The sequence below is a fragment of the Schistocerca nitens genome, chromosome 1 (assembly GCF_023898315.1).
Source record: "Schistocerca nitens isolate TAMUIC-IGC-003100 chromosome 1, iqSchNite1.1, whole genome shotgun sequence".
NCBI classification, from domain to species: Eukaryota; Metazoa; Arthropoda; class Insecta; order Orthoptera; family Acrididae; genus Schistocerca; species Schistocerca nitens.
This window is the reverse complement of record NC_064614.1, coordinates 259,626,645-259,650,193: the sequence shown is the minus strand read 5'-3', so window position 1 is coordinate 259,650,193 and position 23,549 is coordinate 259,626,645. Positions and strand designations below refer to the sequence as shown.

The 23,549-nt window shown below is 40.9% G+C and overlaps 1 protein-coding gene across 4 annotated transcripts in view; it reads left to right on the top strand.

Annotated features, from left to right (window-relative positions):
* LOC126247510 (serine/threonine-protein phosphatase 6 regulatory subunit 3) overlaps positions 1-23,549 on the top strand; it is a 182,833-nt gene that overhangs the window by 136,665 nt on the left and 22,619 nt on the right. For all 4 annotated transcript variants that reach the window (XM_049948489.1, XM_049948490.1, XM_049948487.1 and 1 more), the window contains 2 exons: positions 17,890-17,996; positions 20,602-20,910. In XM_049948489.1, the coding sequence (XP_049804446.1) occupies positions 17,890-17,996; positions 20,602-20,910 (416 nt within the window). The remainder of the gene's footprint in view (positions 1-17,889; positions 17,997-20,601; positions 20,911-23,549) is intronic.

The window sequence follows — 23,549 nt, the reverse complement described above, 5'->3', positions numbered from 1 at the left end:
AAAAATGTGGAGTAATACTTTGTTTCATTAAGTAAATGTGTTTCAGAGTTTGGGAGCTATAATTTTAGTGATGAGGGACAAATATTATTTAGATTTAGTTTATTATGTGAGTGAAGTATTGTTTCTGACAAAAAGTTCCAAGTAGTACACATCTGAACACTGTGAACTACAAACAAAATGCAACCAGAAAATCTGCTTTACCTCAAAAATTTGCAATTATGTCATTTAGGGGACAGGTCGATCTGGAAGGTTCATGTGACTCATTTGCCAAGAAATTACGTTCAGTAATCATAAGTGCAAACATTGCTCTGTGGAAAATAAATTTATTTATGGTAAAACGTAGTTAAAAATTTCACTAACAAGTGCTTGATGAAACTGTCCTCAGTAAAATGTGTGCGCCATGATTTTCGGGATGCGTTAAAATGTGAAAACATTTGGCTTTCAATAGACGAGACCACAGTTGCTGCAGGGCATTATGTACGTAGTGCAGTTGTCAGTGAAGTGAAATCTGGAATTGAAACTGAACTCTTAAACATTCAAATATTTAAAAAAGTAAACCATTCTACAACTGCAAATTTTTTTAATGATTCCGTAGCTTTCTTGTGGCCAAATGGTATAAAATACGACAATATGCTGTTATTTCTTACAGATGCTGCTCCATACAATGTAAAAGGAGCAAATGCACTATAAAGTTCTTCACCCAGAAACTAATACATTTGACCTGTTTAGCCTAAGGGCTATGCCACGTTCCAGAAACGGCGAGATCACAATATCTGGAAATTGACAGTCCTGTTCCAATGTCAAGAAAATTTTCATTAGAGAAATTGCTAGTTTCAGTTTTCACAGAATTGGCTCCAAAATTATCATTACGTCCACAGCCTATTCTAGCACAATGGGGTTTGTAGTTAGATACCTTAGGTTAGGATGCTAAACATTTCAGAGAACTGAAAAAAAGAATTTGGACACTTTAGATCTGGAAGACGCAGCTTCTGTACAGAGCTCAGGAGTCTTAAAACTCAGGCAATAAAGAAAATAATTTGCTGTAGATATGTAGTCACTTTTCATTGTGCTACCATAAATCATAAAGGAACTATAGGTTAAGAACAATTCATTGCAGCAGTCATTGTCCATGGTGAATAACGTATGGCTGGCTTTGATCTATGAAACACACACAGTTGCAGAATTTGCTTTTGATGAGTTTAATGCAGTTCTTGTTAAAAATGCAAGCTGTAAAACAGTTCGTGAAATTGCAAAACACCCAGCCAAGGAAACGTGCGAAATGCAAGAAAAACTCGCTAAAGGAGAGATTTTGAGTTTCATGTACCCGTGACATCTTGTGATCTATAGAGCTCTTTTTCATGCTACAAAACCTCCTTCAGTGACAGTAGTAGTAGTTTCTGTTGTAACCTGTTGAGACTGCGACCGTTCCAGTCGCGGGGTGGCCGAGAAAGCGCGGCGGGACCAAACGGAGAGCGGCCCGTGAACAAACGAATGGAAAGGATGGACACGAAACGACGGCCGATGGAGAGAGACCTTATGATGACAACACGCAAGAAGCTACGGAGTGACAGAGACAACCAAACTAATCCAAGACTTCCACTAGTAATGAAGACAAAGAACAATAAACACGATGTCTGTTGTCAAGGCGATGTGTCGAGACTCACGCAATGATTAGACTCGCTGGCTGAGCGAGAGGCAGGCACTTAAACACTCTATCGGGGGCGCCGCTATTGGCCGCTGGAACCACGTGTTCCACTGTGGCGCCCTCACACTAAATGTGGACCAGGATGCGCGCTCAGCCACAGCTTACGGCGCGATGGTGCAGAGTCCTCTAGTGGTCTTCGACGTCCATGACGTCTGCGGGGATTCAAATTCCGCGGTGCTCGGTATCAGTGTTTCACTGTGGAAAAGCTCAGGATGACATTTCTCATCTATTGCAACAGTTGCATTGGACAGCAGGGTGGGTTTACAGTATACTATACTCTATTCCATATAAAAGAGGCATTTGTAAGCTCTGCAAAGAACATGTGACAGAATGCATGGAAGGGTGAAGGAGTAGGAACAGGTGAAGGAAACTGTAAAAGAAAAGGAGAAAGCATGTCGTGGATGGAACAGGAATAATCAAGAAGAAAGTAAAAGGAAATGGCAGGAAAGTAAAAAGAAATGTAAGAAAGTGATAGTAGAAGAAAAGAGATCCATGACACTGCACCCGGTCACGACCAAATCCAGTACTGCATGCTTCGACATTGCCAGTGGCATCAAAGGAAATCCTCCTCGAATGTTTTAATCAATATCCATAGATGCAGCTCCCCCAACTCATGGAGGGAGGCAATTCTGATCTCTCTCCTCAAACCAGGAGAGGACTGCACATATCCCAGTAGTTATCAGAGTATCACCTTCATGAGCTGTGTAGGAAAGACCCTGGAGCAAATGGTTAACCATCGTCTGGTTTGGTTGTTAGAAACAAGGCAACTCCTTAGCCACTCTCAGTGTGGATTCTGAAGATTATGGTCCACTGTCGACAATCTGACCATCCTAGAGGCGACTATTCAGCAGGCTTTCCTCTGTAGGCATCACTGTATTGGCATATTCTTCGATATAAGTAAGGCATACGATACTCCTCGGAGACACTGTATTCTCACACAACTGCATCAATAGGGCTTTCGTGGCCACCTCATCATCTTCATAGGGTCATTCATGACTTAGCGGTTTTTTAGGACCCGAGTTGGTGACACACTGTCTGATCAATTTAAGCAGAAGAATGGTGTTCTCAGGGCAGTGTTTTAAGCGTTACCCTCTTTGCCATAGCCATCAACAGTACCACATCTATGATAAGGAGTCCTGTACAGTGGTCCTTATTTGTAGATGATTTTGCTGTTTTCTGTTCCTCCTCTGGTGTTGCAGCAGTGAGCTGTCGGTTGCAACTTACAGTTCGGAGGTTAGAGGAGTGGGCTGCAAAGATGGATTTCAAGTTTTCTGCAGATAAGTGTGTGTTCATTTTAATCGTTGTCGTTGTCTTTTTAATTTGCCTCCCTTGAATATGAGGGACACCACACTACACTTTAGAGAGACAGTGTGGTTTCTGGGCCTCATTTTTTCCTCCAAATTGTCATGGTTACCACACCTGCGAGACCTGAAAGCCAGAACACTAAAGGCACTGAACATCATAAAGTGCCTTAGCCACAGGTCTTGGGCAGCAGACAGGCTATGTCTCCTTCAGTTTTATTGGTCTTCTGTGCGTTTGCAGCTGGACTGTGGTTGCACAGTGTATGGGTCAGCGAGGCCAAAAAAACCGCCTGCGGCTTAGAATCGAGTGCAAAGTAAGCGGAAGTTCTGAAAAATGTTGGTAGGTGCCACCACAACTAACTTCTGCCGTCGAATATATGTAGCGCTACACAGGCATGCAGATAAATACTGGCGGCAAAACCTCTGCGTCAGTAAAAAAAAATTAAAAAAAAAAAGAAAAAGAAGAAGAAGGAAAAAAAGGTGGAAGACGAGCTTTTTTCTCCGCCCCGAGTTTCGACCACTTCATTTTCATACATTATCCAACGAAGTAAATACAAATTCCGTATTGTTCATCTTCGAATGTAGCAGCATTTCAATGTACTACGAAAATCCGACTGGCAAGACCGTTTGGGATGTTTGTCAACATGGCCAACTCTACGTTCTGAATTTTTTCCTACCTGTGAGAAGGGATGGTTGCTAATAGGAACTTCTATGAATTGTGAATCACACGCAGTATTCTCTTCACCATAAGAATAATACGAATATAAACATTTTGCCATGTATTCTTTCGTGTTTGCTGCTATGTCATTTAAATCCTTTCTGCCCAATAAACTACGAAACTTGAGTGCGACAACAGCAAACGCGGAAGAATATACATATCATGTTTATATTCGTATTTTTCTTATGCCTAATAGTGATACAGTCAGAATTGAAGCACGGGAATTGACTAGATTTTTAAATCTAAGATGACTCTAATTTCTGTGCAGAATATAATTACCAAAGAGGCGTCTGCAAAGATTTTCAAACTGTGAAAAGTTTTCGCTAAACTCTCGTTCAGAACATCTTGCATCATACGCAGCCTATTATTGGTTCTTGTTGATCATTATCAAAGAAAGCAGCAGTGTAAGTAACAACAAATAGCAGTCTCTTGCCATTGTTTCGCTAATGAGACGATTCCTCTCTCTTCTTTTTTTTAAATCGTAAGCGGCGGTAGCGCGCACAAAAGCAACCCATGCCGCGAGCGGCGACAGGCCGTAAACACTCATTATCAGAATGCAATGAACAATGCGTGACACAGTACAGTAATGCATTTTCAGCTTAGAGTGACGTAAACACCTATAACAAAGAGAACGGCACTTATCAGATGAAAGAAAAATAAGCAATAAATTCAAACCAGACAAAAGCACGTGAAAAAGGAAGGGTACCCGTATAAATACGGACGGAGCGCCTGACGCATAGCAATGCCTACCTGGTAAAGCTTAATTGCTAAGCTTACGACAACCAAACCACTGTAGCTGTATCGTCATTTATTCGACCTAAATTGTGTCTCATATTACAATGGACCAACTTTGTTTCGATTTGAAGGTGCGGCCTAAAACTTTTCTCTCCCCCTGAATTTCGAGTCTCAAATTTCAGGTGCGGCTTAGATTCGGGAATTTTTTTTTCCTTGATTTCGAGTCTCATTTTTCAGGTGCAGCTTAGATTCGAGTGCGGCTTAGATTCGAGTAAATACGGTATTGTGATCCTCTGGTATTTTGGTGTGCTATCCCCCTGCATGCTATCACCTTGCTGTTGAGGTACAAAGTCGCATGTCGGTGGGAAAACAAAGTGGCTGGCAGTGACTGATAACAAGCTCCATATCATCAAGCCCACAACTGGACTGTGGAGTGCTTCCATCCAGCCACATTGGTGGTATGAGGTCCTTCTTACTCATCTTTGCATAGGCCACAGCCCTATGACACATTGATTCTTACACCGGCAAGAGGACCTAAGATGTGTGGTGCTTGTGGCATGCACAATCACGTTGCGCCACGTTTTATTGGAGTGCATTTTATTTATTGACCAGCAGGCTGCAGCAGATTTGCTGGCGGATCTGCCATCTATTTTATGTAATGATCAAACGAATGTTTTTAGGGTTTTAAAGTTTTGTGAATTATCCAGTGTTTTTTAACAAGATTTTAAGGAGATGTTCTTAATGTGTCAAAGGGTGGCTGGCTTTCCTTAGTTTTTTTGTAAGTGGTCAGCAAGTCTTTTGTTTTCTCTGTGTTTTAATTTCTTGATTAGCTCTCTTCCCTCCTAATTGGTTTTAGTGCATGTGAGATTGCAAGTGATACAGAATTATTGTGTTGTCATTTTGAGTGCATGCGTGTACAACACTTTTAGTTCATCTCCACATTCGTTTGTTTTCATAAGTGTAAGGGCACTGATGACCTCGCTGTTGGGTGCCAAACACACACACACACACACACACACACGCAGAAGAAAAGAGGAAAAGCTGGGAGGAATGCGGCAAAAGGTGCTGTAAGGAATTACAAGGAGTAAGAGGAAGGAAGGGGCACAATGGGGAGCTTAATAATGCAGCCAGAGGAAATAATATGGAAAGAGTACTTTTACAAACTACCATCTGTGAGAAACAGCTCTGAGAATGGAACAGAGGTCTGGCAGGGGGGTCTGGGTGTGAAAGAGGAGAAAAATATAACATTGTTAGAAGTAGAACTAGTGCATAGAAGAATGAAAACGGGGAAGGGCACCTGGGATTTATGAAACAAATGTGTAGATGATAAAGGTAGCTGGACCTGCTATGATGTAGAGGTTGCTAAGATTCACTTGGACTCAGAAATGTATGCTGAAGGAATGGGGAAAGGGAATAATGATTTGGGTGTTCAAGAAAGGAGACAGAAAAGTGTGTTATAACTACTCGAGGATCACAATGGTATCACAAGTAGCAAAAATAATTGATGGAAATATGATTTGTGGTGGGGTGGGGAGTGGACAATCGGTCAGAAGAGTAGTGGTATGGCGTACAACGTGGTAGATTAACAGTTCATGGAGTGACGTTCTGAGTGTGGAAAAGATGTGGTGATGACGTTTCTTGACTTGGTGAAGGTCAGTCTTCAGAGGAAAGATATGGGAAACTCTGGAGAGAAAGGAAGTTGGAAAACTAAACAACCGAAATTCAAGCAGTGTCGAAAGCATGTGCCCAGTCCCAAGTTGGAAGAACTGATTCATTTAGGATGTTACAGGGTTGAGACAAGGAAGTGTGGTGTCACCATTACATTTTATAATGCTGATGGATGGAATAGTGAAAGAGACAAAAGAAGCTCATAGAGGAAGGGAAAAGTAGTTGTCATTGGCATTGTGGTGTGAGGAACCAACAGTAAAGCTGTACAAGAACAAATAGACATCTTAAATGAAACAAAAAAAAGCATATGGAATGAAACACAGTGTGGAGGAAAGCAAGATGGCTGATAATCAGAGGAGACAGGAAGGCAAGGGACAGTATATTGAAATTGGATGACTTTAAATGTCTAGGAAGTATGATAATGGAGAATGCAAGCATGGAGGCAGAAGTTAGCAAGAGTATGACAGGAATGCATTTCAGCGGTGTGTGAGGGGCTTGGTTTGGAGAAGAGAGGTGCCAATGAAGTGTAAGGAAATGCTCATGCAAGACGTACTTCACACCCATGCTGATGTATCCATAGGATACCTGGACAATGAACAGAAGAGAGGAGAACAAGAAGTTGCAATGGTTTGGACATGTAAGGAGAATTGGAAAGGAATAGTACCAAAAATGATGGAGTCCAAGTTTGAGGACAAGAGGGAGACCTAGAGCAAGCTGGATTGGCTCAATAAAGACCAGTTTAAGGAGGAGGAATCTGGACTAGAACAAAACAGTCATAGAAGAAGAATAATGGAAAGGCCGGGGAATGTTCCACACTGGCCTAATGCTGGGTAAAAGGGAACCAAAGACTGTAACCCTTTAAGATTTAGATTAAAGCAGTGCAATACTTTTCTACAGTAAATAAGTACAAATAATTAATTTGTCATGAACCGATGACTATATTTTTTTAATCAAACCATTTTTATTTTTTCTTCCCCCATGAACCATGGACCTTGCCGTTAGTGGGGAGGCTTGCGTGCCTCAGCGATACAGATGGCCGTACCGTAGGTGCAACCACAACGGAGGGGTATCTGTTGAGAGGCCAGACAAACATGTGGTTCATGAAGAGGGGCAGCAGCCTTTTCAGTAGTTGCAGGGGCAACAGTCTGGATGATTGACTGATCTGGCCTTGTAACATTAACCAAAAACGACCTTGCTGTGCTGGTACTGCGAACGGCTGAAAGCAAGGGGAAACTACAGCCGTAATTTTTCCCCGAGGACATGGAGCTTTACTGTATGATTAAATGATGATGGCGACTTTTGGGTAAAATATTCCGGAGGTAAAATAGTCCCCCATTCGGATCTCCGGGCGGGGACTACTCAAGAGGACGTCGTTATCAGGAGAAAGAAAACTGGCATTGTACGGATCGGAGCGTGGAATGTCAGATCCCTTAATCGGGCAGGTAGGTTAGAAAATTTAAAAAGGGAAATGGATAGGTTAAAGTTAGATATAGTGGGAATTAGTGAAGTTCGGTGGCAGGAGGAACAAGACTTTTGGTCAGGTGATTACAGGGTTATAAATACAAAATCAAATAGGGGTAATGCAGGAGTAGGTTTAATAATGAATAAAAAAATAGGAGTGCGGGTTAGCTACTACAAACAGCATAGTGAACGCATTATTGTGGCCAAGATAGACACAAACCCCATGCCTACTACAGTAGTACAAGTTTATATGCCAACTAGCTCTGCAGATGATGAAGAAATTGATGAAATGTATGACGAGATAAAAGAAATTATTCAGGTAGTGAAGGGAGACGAAAATTTAATAGTCATGGGTGACTGGAATTCGTCAGTAGGAAAAGGGAGAGAAGGAAACATAGTAGGTGAATATGGATTGGGGGGAAGAAATGAAAGAGGAAGCCGCCTAGTAGAATTTTGCACAGAGCATAACTTAACCATAGCTAACACTTGGTTCAAGAATCATAAAAGAAGGTTGTATACCTGGAAGAATCCTGGAGATGCTAAAAGGTATCAGATAGATTATATAATGGTAAGACAGAGATTTAGGAACCAGGTTTTAAATTGTAAGACATTTCCAGGGGCAGATGTGGATTCTGACCACAATCTATTGGTTATGAACTGCAGATTGATACTGAAGAAACTGCAAAAAGGTGGGAATTTAAGGAGATGGGACCTGGATAAACTGAAAGAACCAGAGGTTGTAGAGAGTTTCAGGGAGAGCATAAGGGAACAATTGACAGGAATGGGGGAAAGAAATATAGTAGAAGAAGAATGGGTAGCTCTGAGGGATGAAGTAGTGAAGGCAGCAGAGGATCAAGTAGGTAAAAAGACGAGGGCTAATAGAAATCCTTGGGTAACAGAAGAAATATTGAATTTAATTGATGAAAGGAGAAAATATAAAAATGCAGTAAATGAAGCAGGCAAAAAGGAATACAAACAAAGAGACCTTTGGAGAGAAGAGAACCACTTGTATGAATATCAAGAGCTCAGATGGCAACCCAGTTCTAAGCAAAGAAGGGAAGGCAGAAAGGGGGAAGGAGTATATAGAGGGTCTATACAAGGGCGATGTACTTGAGGACAATATTATGGAAATGGAAGAGGATGTAGATGAAGATGAAATGGGAGATACAATACTGCGTGAAGAGTTTGACAGAGCACTGAAAGATCTGAGTCGAAACAAGGCTCCGGGAGTAAACAGCATTCCATTAGAACTACCGTATTTACTCGAATCTAAGCCGCACTTTTTTTCCGGTTTTTGTAATCCAAAAACCCGCTTGCGGCTTAGAATTGAGTGCAAAGCAAGCGGAAGTTCTGAAAAATGTTGATAGGTGCCGCCACAACTAACTTCTGCCGTCGAATATATGTAGCGCTACACAAGCATGCTTTGTGGGCACAAAGATAAATACTGGCGCCAAAACCTCTGCATCAGTAAATAAATTTAAAAAAAAGGTAGAAGACGAGCTTTTTTTTCTCCGCCCCGAGTTTCGACCACTGCATTTTCATACATTATCCAACGAAGTAAATACAAATTCCGTATTGTTCATCTTCGAATGTAGCAGAATTTCAATGTACTACGAAAATCCGACTGGCAAGACTGTTAGGGATGTTTGTCGATATGGCCAACTCTACGTTCCGAGTTTTTTCCTACCTGTGAGAAGAGATGGTTGCTAATAGGAACCTGATGAAATGTGAATCACATGCAGTATTCTCTTCACCATAAGAATAATATGAATATAAACATTTTGCCATGTTTTCTTTTGTGTTTGCTGCTATCTCATTTAAATCCTGTCTGCGTAATAAACTACGAAACTAGAGTGAGACAACAGCGAACGCGGAAGAATATACGTATCGTGTCATGTTTATATTCGTATTATTCTTTTGCCTAATAGTGATACAGTCAGAAATGAAGCACGGCAACTGACTAGATTTTAAATGTAAGATGACTAATTTCTGTGCAGAATTTGATGTACTAAAGAAGCGGCCGCAAAGATTTTCAAATGGAGGAAAATTTTCGCAAAACTCTCGTTCAGAACATGTTCTATCATACGCAGTCTATTATTTGGTTCTTGTTGATCATTATCAAAGAAAGCAGCAGTGTAAGTAACAACAAATAGCAGTCTCTTGCCTTTGTTTCGCTAATGAGACGATTCCTCTTTTTTTTTTTTTTTTTTTAAGCGGCGGTAGCTCGCACAAAAGCAAGTCATGCCGCAGGCGGCGACAGGCCGTAAACACGCACTATCAAAATGCGACAAACAATGCATTACACAGTACAGTAATGCATTTTCAGCTTAGAGTGACGTAAACACCTATAACAAAGAAAACGGCACTTATCAGATCAAAGCAAAATAAGCAGTCGATTCAAACCAGACGAAGCACGTGAAAAAGGAAGGGTACCCGTATAAATACGGACGGAGCGCCTGACGCATAGCAATGGCTACCTGATAAAGCTTAACTGCTAAGCTTACGACTCGAACCAAACTACTGTAGCTGTATCGTCTTTCATTCGACCTAAATTGTGTCTCCTATTACAATGGACCAACTTTGTTTCGATTTGGAGGTGCGGCCTAAAACTTTTCTCTCCCCTTGAATTTCGAGTCTCAAATTTCAGGTGCGGGTTAGATTCGGGAAAAATTTTTTTCCTTGATTTCGAGTCTCATTGTTCAGGTGCGGCTTAGATTCGAGAGCGACTTAGATTCGAGTAAATACGGTACTGACGGCCTTGGGAGAGCCAGTCCTGACAAAACTCCACCATCTGGTGAACAAGATGAACGAGACAGGTGAAATACCCTCAGACTTCAAGAAGAATATAATAATTCCATCCCAAAGAAAGCAGGTGTTGACAGATGTGAAAATTACCGAACTATCAATTTAATAAGTCACAGCTGCAAAATACTAATGCGAATTATTTACAGATGAATGGAAAAACTCGTAGAAGCCAACCTCGGCGAAGATCAGTTTGGATTCCGTAGAAATGTTGGAACATGTGAGGCAATACTGACCTTACGACATCTTAGAAGAAAGATTAAGGAAAGGCAAACCTACGTTTCTAGCATTTGTAGACTTAGAGAAAGCTTTTGACAATGTTGACTGGAATAATCTCTTTCAAATTCTAAAGGTGGCAGGGGTAAAATACAGGGAGCGAAAGGCTATTTACAATTTGTACAGAAACCAGATGGCAGTTATAAGAGTCGAGGGGCATGAAAGGGAAGCAGTGGTTGGGAAAGGAGTGAGACAGGGTTGTAGCCTGTCCCCGATGTTATTCAATCTGTATATTGAGCAAGCAGTAAAGGAAACAAAAGAAAAATTCGGAGTAGGTATTAAAATTCATGGAGAAGAAGTAAAAACTTTGAGGTTCGCCGATGACATTGTAATTCTGTCAGAGACAGCAAAGGACTTGGAAGAGCAGTTGAACGGAATGGACAGTGTACTGAAAGGAGGATATAAGATGAACATCAAGAAAAGCAAAACGAGGATAATGGAATGTAGTCAAATTAAATTGGGTGATGCTGAGGGGATTAGATTAGGAAATGAGACACTTAAAGTAGTAAAGGAGTTTTGCTATTTAGGGAGTAAAATAACTGATGATGGTCGAAGTAGAGAGGATATAAAATGTAGACTGGCAATGGCAAGGAAATCGTTTCTGAAGAAGAGAAATTTGTTAACATCGAGTATAGATGTAAGTGTCAGGAAGTCGTTTCTGAAAGTATTTTTATGGAGTGTAGCCATGTATGGAAGTGAAACATGGACGATAACCAGTTTGGACAAGAAGAGAATAGAAGCTTTCGAAATGTGGTGCTACAGAAGAATGCTGAAGATAAGGTGGGTAGATCACGTAACTAATGAGGAGGTATTGAATAGGATTGGGGAGAAGAGAAGTTTGTGGCACAACTTGACTAGAAGAAGGGATCGGTTGGTAGGACATGTTTTGAGGCATCAAGGGATCACAAATGTAGCATTGGAGGGCAGCGTGGAGGGTAAAAATCGTAGAGGGAGACCAAGAGATCAATACACTAAGCAGATTCAGAGGGATGTAGGTTGCAGTAGGTACTGGGAGATGAAGCTTGCACAGGATAGAGTAGCATGGAGAGCTGCATCAAACCAGTCTCAGGACTGAAGACAACAACAACAACAACAACAACAACAACAACAACAACAACATTTTAATTTTTAATGTTCTTTTTGCATATTTCATGAATTTTTAGTCCATATTTGCAAGCATATTTTGCCATTTGATTTTGCATACAAATCCGGGCATAGGTGATGACACTTAGAAAATAGTACACACTGGAGGGAAAGCATGGCAAAACTTGGGGTAACACTGTTCCAGCTAGGGGAAGCTGTCACCAATGATAATCAGTATTACAGGAGGGGAAATAAGCGCAACTGTCTGTCAATATATTGTATGTGGTAGTACCTTCTGTGGTGAGCATAGTTGTTTCTGGGAAAATGTAAGGATAGGTACAGTTGCATAGACAAAGTTCTGAGATGTATCAAAGCAACAAGTAAAGAAGCCACCAGATGGACAGGAGGAAATGATGAATATAAGAGATGAACTTAATAGACCGATTTACTGTGGAAAGGCAATATGTTAAGGAAATTTGTTAAGAGGGAAATAGTTTCCCAGCACTATTTTTTAATTTGCTAGTGAAGGATCGACTGAGAATGTTTATGGAAGCAAAATGAGGAAAGTAAGCAAACTTAAAGCTACAGGCATTGGACTTGATTACCCACAGCCCATAAGGAATAGTCAAGTGAAATTGGGTATAGGTGCTGCCTGATCAGCGTAAGAAGCTTAGTGAGTAAATCTGTTTATTGATAAGTAGTTTGTAGGGGTAGAGTCGAGAGTAAAGACTGGTAATATTGCTTTGCTAGTTTTTAATTAGTAATTTGTTGAAATAATGGTCATGTGTGAAAAGGAGAAAACCCAATGAGTTGAACATGGGAATGCGTTTTAGGTTAAGTACGCAGCAAATGAACCTTGTAGTAACCTCATTATTATTGTGAGGGAAAAGATGAATGTACTGTACACAATAAGTGATTTATAGGATGTATGTAGAGTTTTTGCAAAATTACCATGAGCTGAGGTGCCGTGACTGGATCTGTCAAAGAGCAGTGCCAGCTCTATTTTTTGGAGTGACTGATAAAATGACAACACGACCATGGAAGTGAGTCAGACTGGAGCCAACCAAACAGTTAGGTCAGGAATTGCCCACTAATGTGATAAATACTGTCACCATGATTTCAGGCGATTACTACATTGCCAGGTCAGCCTATGGACCAGTGTCATAATCATGACACAGCAGAAAGATAGCTGCCACTACAGCATAGTGGCCTGATTACGTCATGCCCAAGCTATAGGCTCTGTTCGGGTTATATGACAGGAATTGATGCCTTGGTAAAAAAAAAGTAGGTGCCAAACTTGTATCAGTACCCCTCATTTTTAAGTAGAGGCATGCAGTGTGGCAACCACAAGTGTCTAGAAGTCCACGTCATTCTACAGGTTGACATGAATCTACAAGCTGCCACCACTTGGCTTCCACTGACTGCAGGCCCACTGCTAGCTCCAAGTCCAATGTTGTGGACTTACTGTCTTCCAGCCAGTGGGCCACCTTGGGGTATACTGCCAGTCACTGTCAACCTCCTGCCCTGTAGAACTACTGTTAGAGATTGGGACTGGTGACCACACAGTCACCTTTATCTGTGGGCATGCTGTTGCTGTCTGCCTCTGCCTGCAAGGTCAAACAATACTGCTGAGAGCAGTTTTCCTCTACAGCAGGATTCCATGCGTTCTAGTGTGAACTGTCTTCAGTTGAGAAGCTGAGTCCAGTTGCCAAACACACGACCTCGTGTCAGCATTCCTGTTTAGTAGCTGGTGTCACCATAGACTGCTGGAAGCTGCAGCCACCTGCTTACTTCGGCACTTCTTCAACTGCTGTCTTTAGAAAATGCCCAGAAGGGCATTTCCAACCCAGAGCATTGCTTTAATTGTGTAGTGTTTTCACTAATGAGATGTGTGTTTAATAAATGATGTTTTCTTGACTACACATCAGCCTGAAGCCAGACAAACAGTCCCTGCCCCTCTGCTCACCTGTCAAGGGTGCTGAACTACTGACTTCTAAACGCTACTAAGTCACTTCCACCAACCACTCGCCCTGGTCATGACAGAGGTGGCAACAGTCAATTTTTCTGGTTACTCCTCATCTAATTTAATTTAACCCCTCAAAAGTTCCTGAAACTGCTCTGTGACTTTCTGCAACTATCAATTTCTTGGTTTATTCTCAGTACAATAGTACATTTTCTCACCTTATGCCAGTCATGCTCACCTGTGGAGGGTTCTTCCATGAAATGGAGAAAAAATGAGACAACGATCTATGAGAGGGTAAAAAGCAAAAAAAAGGTCATAAGAACACACTAGTATCGATGTGAGTGCTCCGTTCTCATGGACAGTGTGTGGCATTAAAACACTAGTACAAGCTGAATTCCCACTAGTCTGGTGTGTTCTGATGATGTGTGCTTTCAACCACTGAAACCTGCACCTACACTTACACCTTCAATCAGGTATATCTCACCTGGAATGTCTTTCTGACCATATGTATGTATGACCTATTTTGCTCTTTCTCCTCTCAGGTATCAGTCCCTGCAGCTTGCAGTCATTAAGAAAATTTACTCTCTATGACAGTTTGATTGAACAGGCTTTAATAGACTGTGTTACTGTAAAGATTTTTTTGTCAGTGATGCACAACACTATAAATTTACTTACTTAAGACCGAAATATTGCATAGAATGAAATAAAAGTGGTTGATGTTCGTTAGATTGTTTAAAAAGTTTCTAGCATTTATGGACCATCATTTAAATTAACCCAAAAAAGTTTTTATTGTCCACCTTTCACTGCATTATATGGTCATTTCCAATTTGATGGCTTTGTTAATGTCAGCCAGCCGCCACAACCCCCTCCCCCCTAACGCACGCGCGCGCGCGCGCGCGCGCCCACACACACACACACACACACACACACACACACACACACACACACACAATTTCGGTGTCACCATTTAAGGTTTTACAAATGATTACTAGAGGGTACTATCAAAGTATAACATTACTACCGTTTTAAAATTTATTATTGTTAAAATAATTTGTTTGTCACAATTCATTGATGAAATCAGAAAAAAATGTTACATTGTTCTACATAGTGACAAAGCTATCTTTCCACACACCATGTCAGACAATTGATTATTCGACCGACAAAAACACTGAATAATTTTTCTTATTCTTTGATGTGGGTTCAGTCATTGAACTCTCTTGATATGCCTTTTGAGCTTCAGGGGCAGACCCAGGCTCCGACTCTGGGGAGTTGGTCACAGCGCAGATTCATCACTGCCAGTGCAAGTTTTCAGCAGCCCAATAATGCTTATTTCTGTTATGGAGCCAAGATGATCTGTTAGTTGTTAACAACATTGAATCCCAAGATGAAGTCTCAGAATGATAGCTTTTATGGGAGGTGCAAAGAGCCAGTTCTCTGGCTGTCGTGGAACCATAAACTCACTAATATGAACCACATATTTTATTCAGGGGAATTGATACAACTGCTGTAGATGGTATCTTGATGGTGTGCATGGACCCTGGGCAGCAATGTGTCTGTCACAGTAAAATGCCTGACTAGCAACAGGCATGGGACACAATGGTCGCAGAATGCTCTCGCTCATGTCAGGCTTACAATGACAGCAGGATAGTATTATGGCCAGCCATGCTCTTAGGTGTGAAGGCAGCACTGACTAGCCAGCAGTAAGTCAGATGCAAGTGTAAGTGTAAGTGTTGCGGAGATGCTTTGGGAACTGAAATGGGAATCCCTGGAGAGAAGGCGATGTTCTTTTTGAGGAATGTTATTGAGAACATTTAGAGAACTGTCATTTGAAGCTGACTGCTGGACTATCCTACAGCTGCCAACATGTATTGCGCGTAAGGACCACGAAGATAAACTAAGAGAGTAGAATAGAAAAGGGAATGATGATTAGTAGTGGCACAGGGTCCCCTCCACCACGTTGCCATACTTTGGCTTGCGGAGTGTCTTATGTAGATGCAGGCGGTGCCCAGGAGTTGGTTGATGTGAGCCTGTGGAAGGCCTCAGACAAATGGCACTAGTTCCAGGCCCCAGCAACATCAAATCGGCATGTGTTCCATAGACAAATCTGTAATGGCGGCAGCAGCCAATTGGAGACGAGACTGGATGACCGATATTATGTCAGCAGGTAGCGTGTAGTTGTTCTTAGTGTAGGCAATAGTTGGTAACCGGTACTGTTAGTATTTGTGTTAGCTTGGTCAGGTTCTGTTATGACAGAGCACCATTTCTGAGCTCTTAGAGAGGCGAAGGCAGCATACCATGATGTAATCCAGCACTCAACTGCACTGGGCACTGATGTCATGTCAGCACTTTCCTGGCCCACACTTCTGAATTGTGCAGTGCAGGTGGCAGGCTGGCCAAAGAATTTCTCTGTAACTAACACGTTGATTATGAGCAACAGTTGTTTCATTCGCTCTCCTTATTGCAGGTTTGCTCCTTATCTTATGCATAGTATTTGAGTGTCCGTTCAATAACAATTTTTTGCACACTTGCTGAATTGTCATTCATGTTGGACACAGTACCTTTACATGTACAACACCACTGTTCTCTCTGCGTTTCCGCTGCATTCTCTGTAAATAAGTTGCATATCTAGTTTCTCTTGCTTTGTAAAAGTAGTTTACTTTTTCAAACTAAGCAGCACTTGACACATGTAAAGGACACAGACAGAACAAAGCTGCATTTTGTCTGTGTCCCCTTTATACTGATGTCTATCATGATGTATTTCCATATGTGAGTATAAAATCACAGAGTTCCAGATAAGATAGCAATTGGTTTAAAGTTCAAAGCAGATAAATCCTTTGTTTTAAATATTGTAATTACTCTGAAACTAGTAATCATATTTGGAAAATTTAAAAGCCATTGAGCTGCAATACCAGCAGTGGAAATTTCGGGTTAAGTTTCAAATGCAAAGTCAATACTGATATCTCTGTAAGTAATATAGTACAGTAGTATAGTACAGGAAAGAGTTTACTGAGGAATTTCTCACAATATCAAAAACAATGAATATTGGATCATACAGGTCAAAAATTATTATACCTGCCCAATCTGCCTTCATCACTATGATTTGCTCTACAACATTTATGTGAAGAATTCTAATCGTAACATATGTTGTCTCATTACTGTCTCAGTATTTGTTGGCTCAGATTCATTTGTTCCAGTAGGTCCATTCTCATACTACAGCAAACTTCCATCAGTTAAGTATGCATTTTACTTACTAGAAATATTTAATTAATTTTGTTAATTGGGTTCTTCAGACACATCTGGTTGAGGTAACACACACAATACCCTGGCTTCTACCACATATTACCATGCATTCTGAGATCTAACAGTTTAAGTCCTAGCTTCTTTTGGGCTTCTTGTGATCAATTTCACTTTAAACTCTTTAACAGAATATTTGCGAACATCCAGCATACTTGCAACTTTGGACTGATTTTTCATTGTTCTGATTAACAGAATATTTCCAAGGTATATTTTCATGAAGATTCAACATGTGTAATCAATATTATTCACGAGAAAAAAGTAAATATGGTACAGTTTCAAGATTTTAAAAGTACACTGATTGTAGATACCCTTCAATAACCTTCAGGCATAAGATGACAGCACTTAACAGTGGCCTTGGAGGAGGCGTAATACATAGTAGAAACATGTGAGAAGTGTGAGGATTTTTGTACATATCTCTCTTTTATATAGAAGTACATGATGATTTGGGTTAAGACTAAGACTAATTTTAGCAAAGTTAATGTCACCAATGAAAGGCTCACCAAAACAGTTTGTAGAAGGTGACATTCATTCACATACAGAATCCATTAATAATATTCATAATATCTAAGCATAGCAGGTAAGATACCCATTCTGTACAATGTAAGAATTATTTTTGAGGTATGCATGATTTGTAAACAGTGAATTTTCTCAAAGTACATAAACATTTGCAAACATTGTCTAACTGATAAAAAAAACTCCAGGAATATAAAACCTATGATTGTGTTGGATACATGAAACTTAGTCATGATTGCATTTGGTATGAATAGGTCATTTCTGTCTTGATCAGTAAAGGAGTAAATTAACTTATGTGTAGATGTGTTCACTTGAAAGATTACTGTTTTTTTAGACTGTTTGTGATTTTAAAAAAATTATCCTACAGCACATGGCAAAATGAAGATGAAGGTACAGGGAACAGCTCCGATGAAGAAGAAAGGGGAACAATTGATGGTACAGAGATACTCCACATGGAGATAGACTCAACTGATCGTGAGTTTTTTATTTTGGTTTTTGTATTTGGTGCTTAAGATGGAGTGTTTTTCCATTTTCTGTTACAAATCAAATATATTATTACGCATAAATTATACTGGATGTTCAAAGAAAAAGTGTTGAATACTTTGAGATGTGGTAGTGCTCATGAAAACAAGTAAAATAAGTCCAATAAACATGGGTCTGGAAAGGCATACTTTGCAAGATAAATGTGTTTATAGGAAGGGCTGCATGATGCTTGGTTGTGGATATTAGTACAGTCGTTGCATTAGCGCTTTGTCAAATGTGTCGGCAGGATGTTATGATGTCTTACTCACAGTACTCTACCTACCGTTAGGTCGTCTGCAGTCAGTTGTGTGGTTCGAGTTGTATTGTTGGCCAAGTTAGTTTTCATCGTGTTTTTGTGCTTCATTGTACAGTACTGTCAACCCTAGGTGCTCTTCCAAATGAGAATTCACTTACGTGTTTACTGTTAGTGTGCTGTATGTATATACAAATGGTGTAGTGCATTTACATTTTCTCTCTTCCACTGCTTGGTAGTAATGGAAGCTTACTACTCAACAACTAAAGTGGTCGGTGTGATATTCTGCTATGGTTTAGCAAATCTACATATCTTGCAAGCCCATGCCCTCTACAATGAAAAATGTCGAATTGGCTTTTCCAGTGTCTGAGGGACACAGGTACCCTTGCACCTTTGAAGACTTGACAGTGGAAGATGCCACACAGTCTGCACGCCTGAGAAGAAGCGTGTGCTACATTCAGTGGAAGAAACTCCTGTGACCAGTGTGTGATGATTAGCAGCAGCAGAAGGCATGTCTCACTCTCTTATCTGGAGTGTACTTCGTGAATAATTACTGTACGCATATCATCTGCAGTGTGTTGCGGCCCTAGGGCCACAGTACCATCATGTCAGATGGTGGCTCTGTCAGTGGATGTTGCAGAAGTGTGCCGCAGATCCACTGTTCACATCCAAGAATTTATTTACCGATGAGGCAGGGTTCACAAGAGATGTTGTTGTGCATTTCCATTACCAGCATGTATGGATAGATGTAAATCCCCAAGCAATTCGGGAAAGAGGGCATCAGCACCGATTCTCAATCAATGTATGGGCAGGTGTACTTGGTGATAGGTTAATAGGACCATATGTGCTACAATAAAGGTTAATAAAGGCACACTATCTGGACTTTCTCATTAATGTATTGCGTACCTTGCTGGAGGCTGTGCCATTGCAGCAAAAAAAAAAAAAAAAAAAAAAAATGAATGAATGAATGATTCAAGCATGATGGTGCACCAGCACACTTTCATCACAATGTGCACGGACATCTGATGGAGATATTTCAGGGCTGCTGGATTGGTCGGGATCCCCACACCTCGACCTGCTTGTTCCCTAGACCTCAATCCCCTAGACTTCTGGTTATGGGGACACTTGAAGAAGTTGGTTCCCACTACCCCAATCAACAATGTGCAGACACTACAGGGTCACGTCATCAGTGAGTGAGTGCAAGCAGGCACAACAACGGGGTATATTGCGAGGGTGTGTCATTCCTTATGCCGGAGAGTAGAGGGGTGCGTTGTCGTGAATGTACACCACCTGTAAGCCCAAGTTTATTGCAAAATTTATGCATTTCTGGACCCATGTTTACTAATTGTCCTTGTATCAATGAGTACTACCAAGTCTGAGAGTATTCAGCACTTTTTTTGAACACTTCATGAGTTTATAATGCATGTACACTCACTCTGTAATCTCCCAACTCTGCTCCTTCTCTCTCTCTCTCTCTCTCTCTCTCTCTCTCTCTCTCTCTCTCTGTGTCTGTGTCTGTGTCTGTGTCTGTGTCTGTGTCTGTGTCTGTGCGTGTGCGCGTGCGTTGGCGGGCTTCTTGGTCAGTGTTCCATCTTTCTTGTGTTTGTCTAATAAATACATTGTAGTATTTGAGTAATCGTGTCTTTATGTTAACTTTACTTTGATGTTCGTTGTAGCTGTATTTTTGTTTGAATTCCCTAAGGTCTTCTTTTAGAATAGTATGAAACTACAAGACATTGCCTGTAGCGAACTGTTGACATATTTCTAAGAGTACAGCTGTTTGCCCAGTAGTTTTGATGAATCGCTTTTTTTATCTGTTAGTCAAAATTCAGCATGTTGTTTACAGTAATTCCTGAATAAAGAAAAACAAAGGGATTTCAGACATTTGTTTTTTTGCAGACTTTTGTTTTGTTGTGAGGAATCCCACATCAGTTTGTAAGAGAATGTGCAGTACTCCTGTAGGTACCATGCTTGCTAGTTCAGTAACTGCCGGCCGCGGTGGTCTCGCGGTTCTAGGCGCGCAGTCCGAAACCGTGCGACCGCTACGGTCGCAGGTTCGAATCCTGCCTCGGGCATGGATGTGTGTGATGTCCTTAGGTTAGTTAGGTTTAAGTAGTTCTAAGTTCTAGGGGACTTATGACCACAGCAGTTGAGTCCCATAGTGCTCAGAGCCATTTGAACCAGTTCAGTAACTGAAATTTCAAAATGTTTATCATTATTAACTGGCCCAAGTCTTTGGCCTTTGTTATTGGTGCAGTTGTAAAAAAGAAAATGTCAATAAAATTAGTCTTAATGTATTTTCAGCTTGGGATGTGGCACACATCAAGGGGTCATCAGATGATACAACTTTCATTGAAGACATTGCAGCGGTACCAGAAGATCCAGTGTTCTTCAAAGATATTGCCCCAGTGGAAGATGCAGAAAATCCATGGGGCAACAGTGGTAACTCTGGTGGTGTGGCAGTGGCCGATCAAGGCTGGGCAGATTTTGGTTCGGCAGGCTTTGCAGATTTTGAAGCCAATTTTGGAACATCAGAAGTGAATGAAGGCCATAAGTTTGAATCAGGCATGCAGAAAACAGATGAAGATGGAGGCCACACACACAAGTCTGAGTGTAATTAAATAATTGATTATGTCCTGTTGGTTGTATAGAACATACTTGTTTATAATTAGAAATATCTGTATTTTGTTTCTTTCCTTATATGGCTGGATTGCTGGCATATCATGTGACAGGCTATCACGCTGCAAGGAGCATTTCATATTGACACACACACACACACACACACACACACACACACACACACACACACAAACAAACAAACAAACAACCTCTGTGCCTTGGCAGATACGTGCATTTTCTCAGCATAGTCTCCATTGAGATGCACACACTTGAACCGCTGATGTGGTAACTCCTGTAGGCTTTCCTCTTATTACTTTTTTGGAGTCTGTCGCATCGACTGCGGGACAGCTGCTTCAATTCCTAAGTGTCTACGAAATGATGTCCGTGTAGAAGTTTCTTCATAGCCGTGAATAGGTGGTAATCAGAATGGGCCAAGTCAGTGAATATAGTGGATGTGACAGTACCTAGAATCCCATGTCATCGATGGCAGCTGTAGTTGTGTGTTTCATATGGGGGCAACCGATGTTATGTTGGGAGAGCATTTCTTTCACTCACTTTCCTGGCCATTTATTTTGAGCTGCAGGGTACAGTTGCCAAAGAGTCTCCAAATACTGCTAACATGCTTTTAATGGTGGTTCCAGCCAGTCAATGAAGAATTCTCAGTCCTTATCCCAGAAAACTAAGGCCATGTGTCTTCCCACTGAAGACACTGTACGGAACTGCTTCTGTGGGTAGAGGGGGTAGGGGGTTGCTTCCTATATGCTTCCATTGCATTGATTGGGCTTTGGTTTCCCGCTCATGGTAGTGGAGCCAAGTCCTGTCGTTTATCACTATTTTGGACATGAAACCTGGATCCTGGCTATGTCATTGAAGGAGATCACTGCATGCACATTCTTGTGCTGTTGTTTGTGCTGCATTCACTGATTTGGGAACCCACCTGTTGAAGACCTTCCCGAGCTTGAGGTACTGTGCAGTGCAGAGTACTTCTGGCAAATCCTGCAGTTTCGTGATGTGGTGTGTGTATTCTCTTGAATATGCTTTTTCACTTCTGACATGTTGCCTCGTGTTACTCAGTCAATTTAATTCCAGAACTATTTGCTTTTTCCATTGATGTGTGTCTACTTTTCTAGCTATCAGCCCACACACTGCCACCAAGTGCCTGTGAATATCCACAGTGTTTACACCCTCCTTCCACAGAAACCATGTTGTCCAGTGCTGTCCTTGATGTTCACACTGTATGTTGTTTGCTTGTGTAATGACAGCAGATGGGAAAAGGGGCTATGCTATGCAGGGATTACATTACATTTCTAGCAGTGGTCCTGCCACCGATGGTTAGGCTACAGCACTACGTACTTGGCAACTGTAGTGATATGTCAGATAGTGCACCATGAATGATGGGGAAAAAATAGTGTGTAAATCAATAGGGAACATCCCTCATGTATCTTTGTTACATGTCTTTTTTTCTTCCCTTCGTTGATTGACAATAATCAGAGCTTTATCTGAGCTGAGATTAGTAAAAAATAATTTTCAATCAGTTAGGAGAATTATTAATGGGAACAAGTGGTCTTTTCTCAAGGCCCACAATGAATGAAATAAAAGATGGAACTGTCTTAAGGAAATGTGATAATCAGTTGTGAGAGAAGACTAAAATAAACAAAGGATTGGGAAAACTTTAGAATTGTGTTAAGACATCGTATACTGTGTAAGGAAAGTGTTCCCCTTCCCTGATAACAGTGCAACCACAAAGCAAGGAGTAATATATTCAGGGTGTTTCAAAAATAATATATGTATTAAAAAGTATTATGTTGTCAAAGCTATCGATTGTTGCACCAGAGCTTGGTTATTAGAGGAACAAATACATTATCTAGTTTATATTCATTGATGCTATATGTCGGCTGTCTTCTGTTTGCTTGGTTACTGTCACAGGTTGCAAAATGGCTCTTCCGCAGCAGAGATAATTTTGTTTTCTCAAGTTTGTGAATTTTAATTCCATGATTACAGCACAAAGATGTTTCGTGTTTGAGGTACCAAACTGATTTTCCAAATGCATGAAATATTCGCAGATGGTATCGACAATTCGTAGACACAGGATGTGTGTGTAAAGAGGAAAGTCCTGACTGCCCTTGTGTTTCTGACAAAAATGTCACACATATTCAAAATTCTTTCCAGCTTAATCCTACAAAATCAACTCACTTTACAGGTGGGAGTTAAAACTGCTAACGGCAATAATTTGGCATGTTTTGATATCTCCATTGATTATGAAGCCATACAAGTTACAGCTGTTAAAGGCTCAGCTGTTACAGGCTCTACGTCGCGAAGACAAATGCAAATTTGAAGCATTTTCTGGCGAGCTTCAGAAAGTTATTGACAAAGATAAAAATTTTGCACAATGCATAGTATTCAGTGATGAAGCAACTTTCCACCTGAGTGGGATAGTAAACAAACACAGTGTTCCAATTTGTGGATTGCAGAACCCACATGCACACACTGAACACATACAAGATTCACCAAAAATGTGTTTTGCGATATCCCACTGATCTGTTTATAGCCCTTTCCTCTTTGATGGAAACGTGGTTAACAATCAGCTATGTCTGGCTGCAATACAAAACTGGTTGTTTCTGAGGTTGAATAAG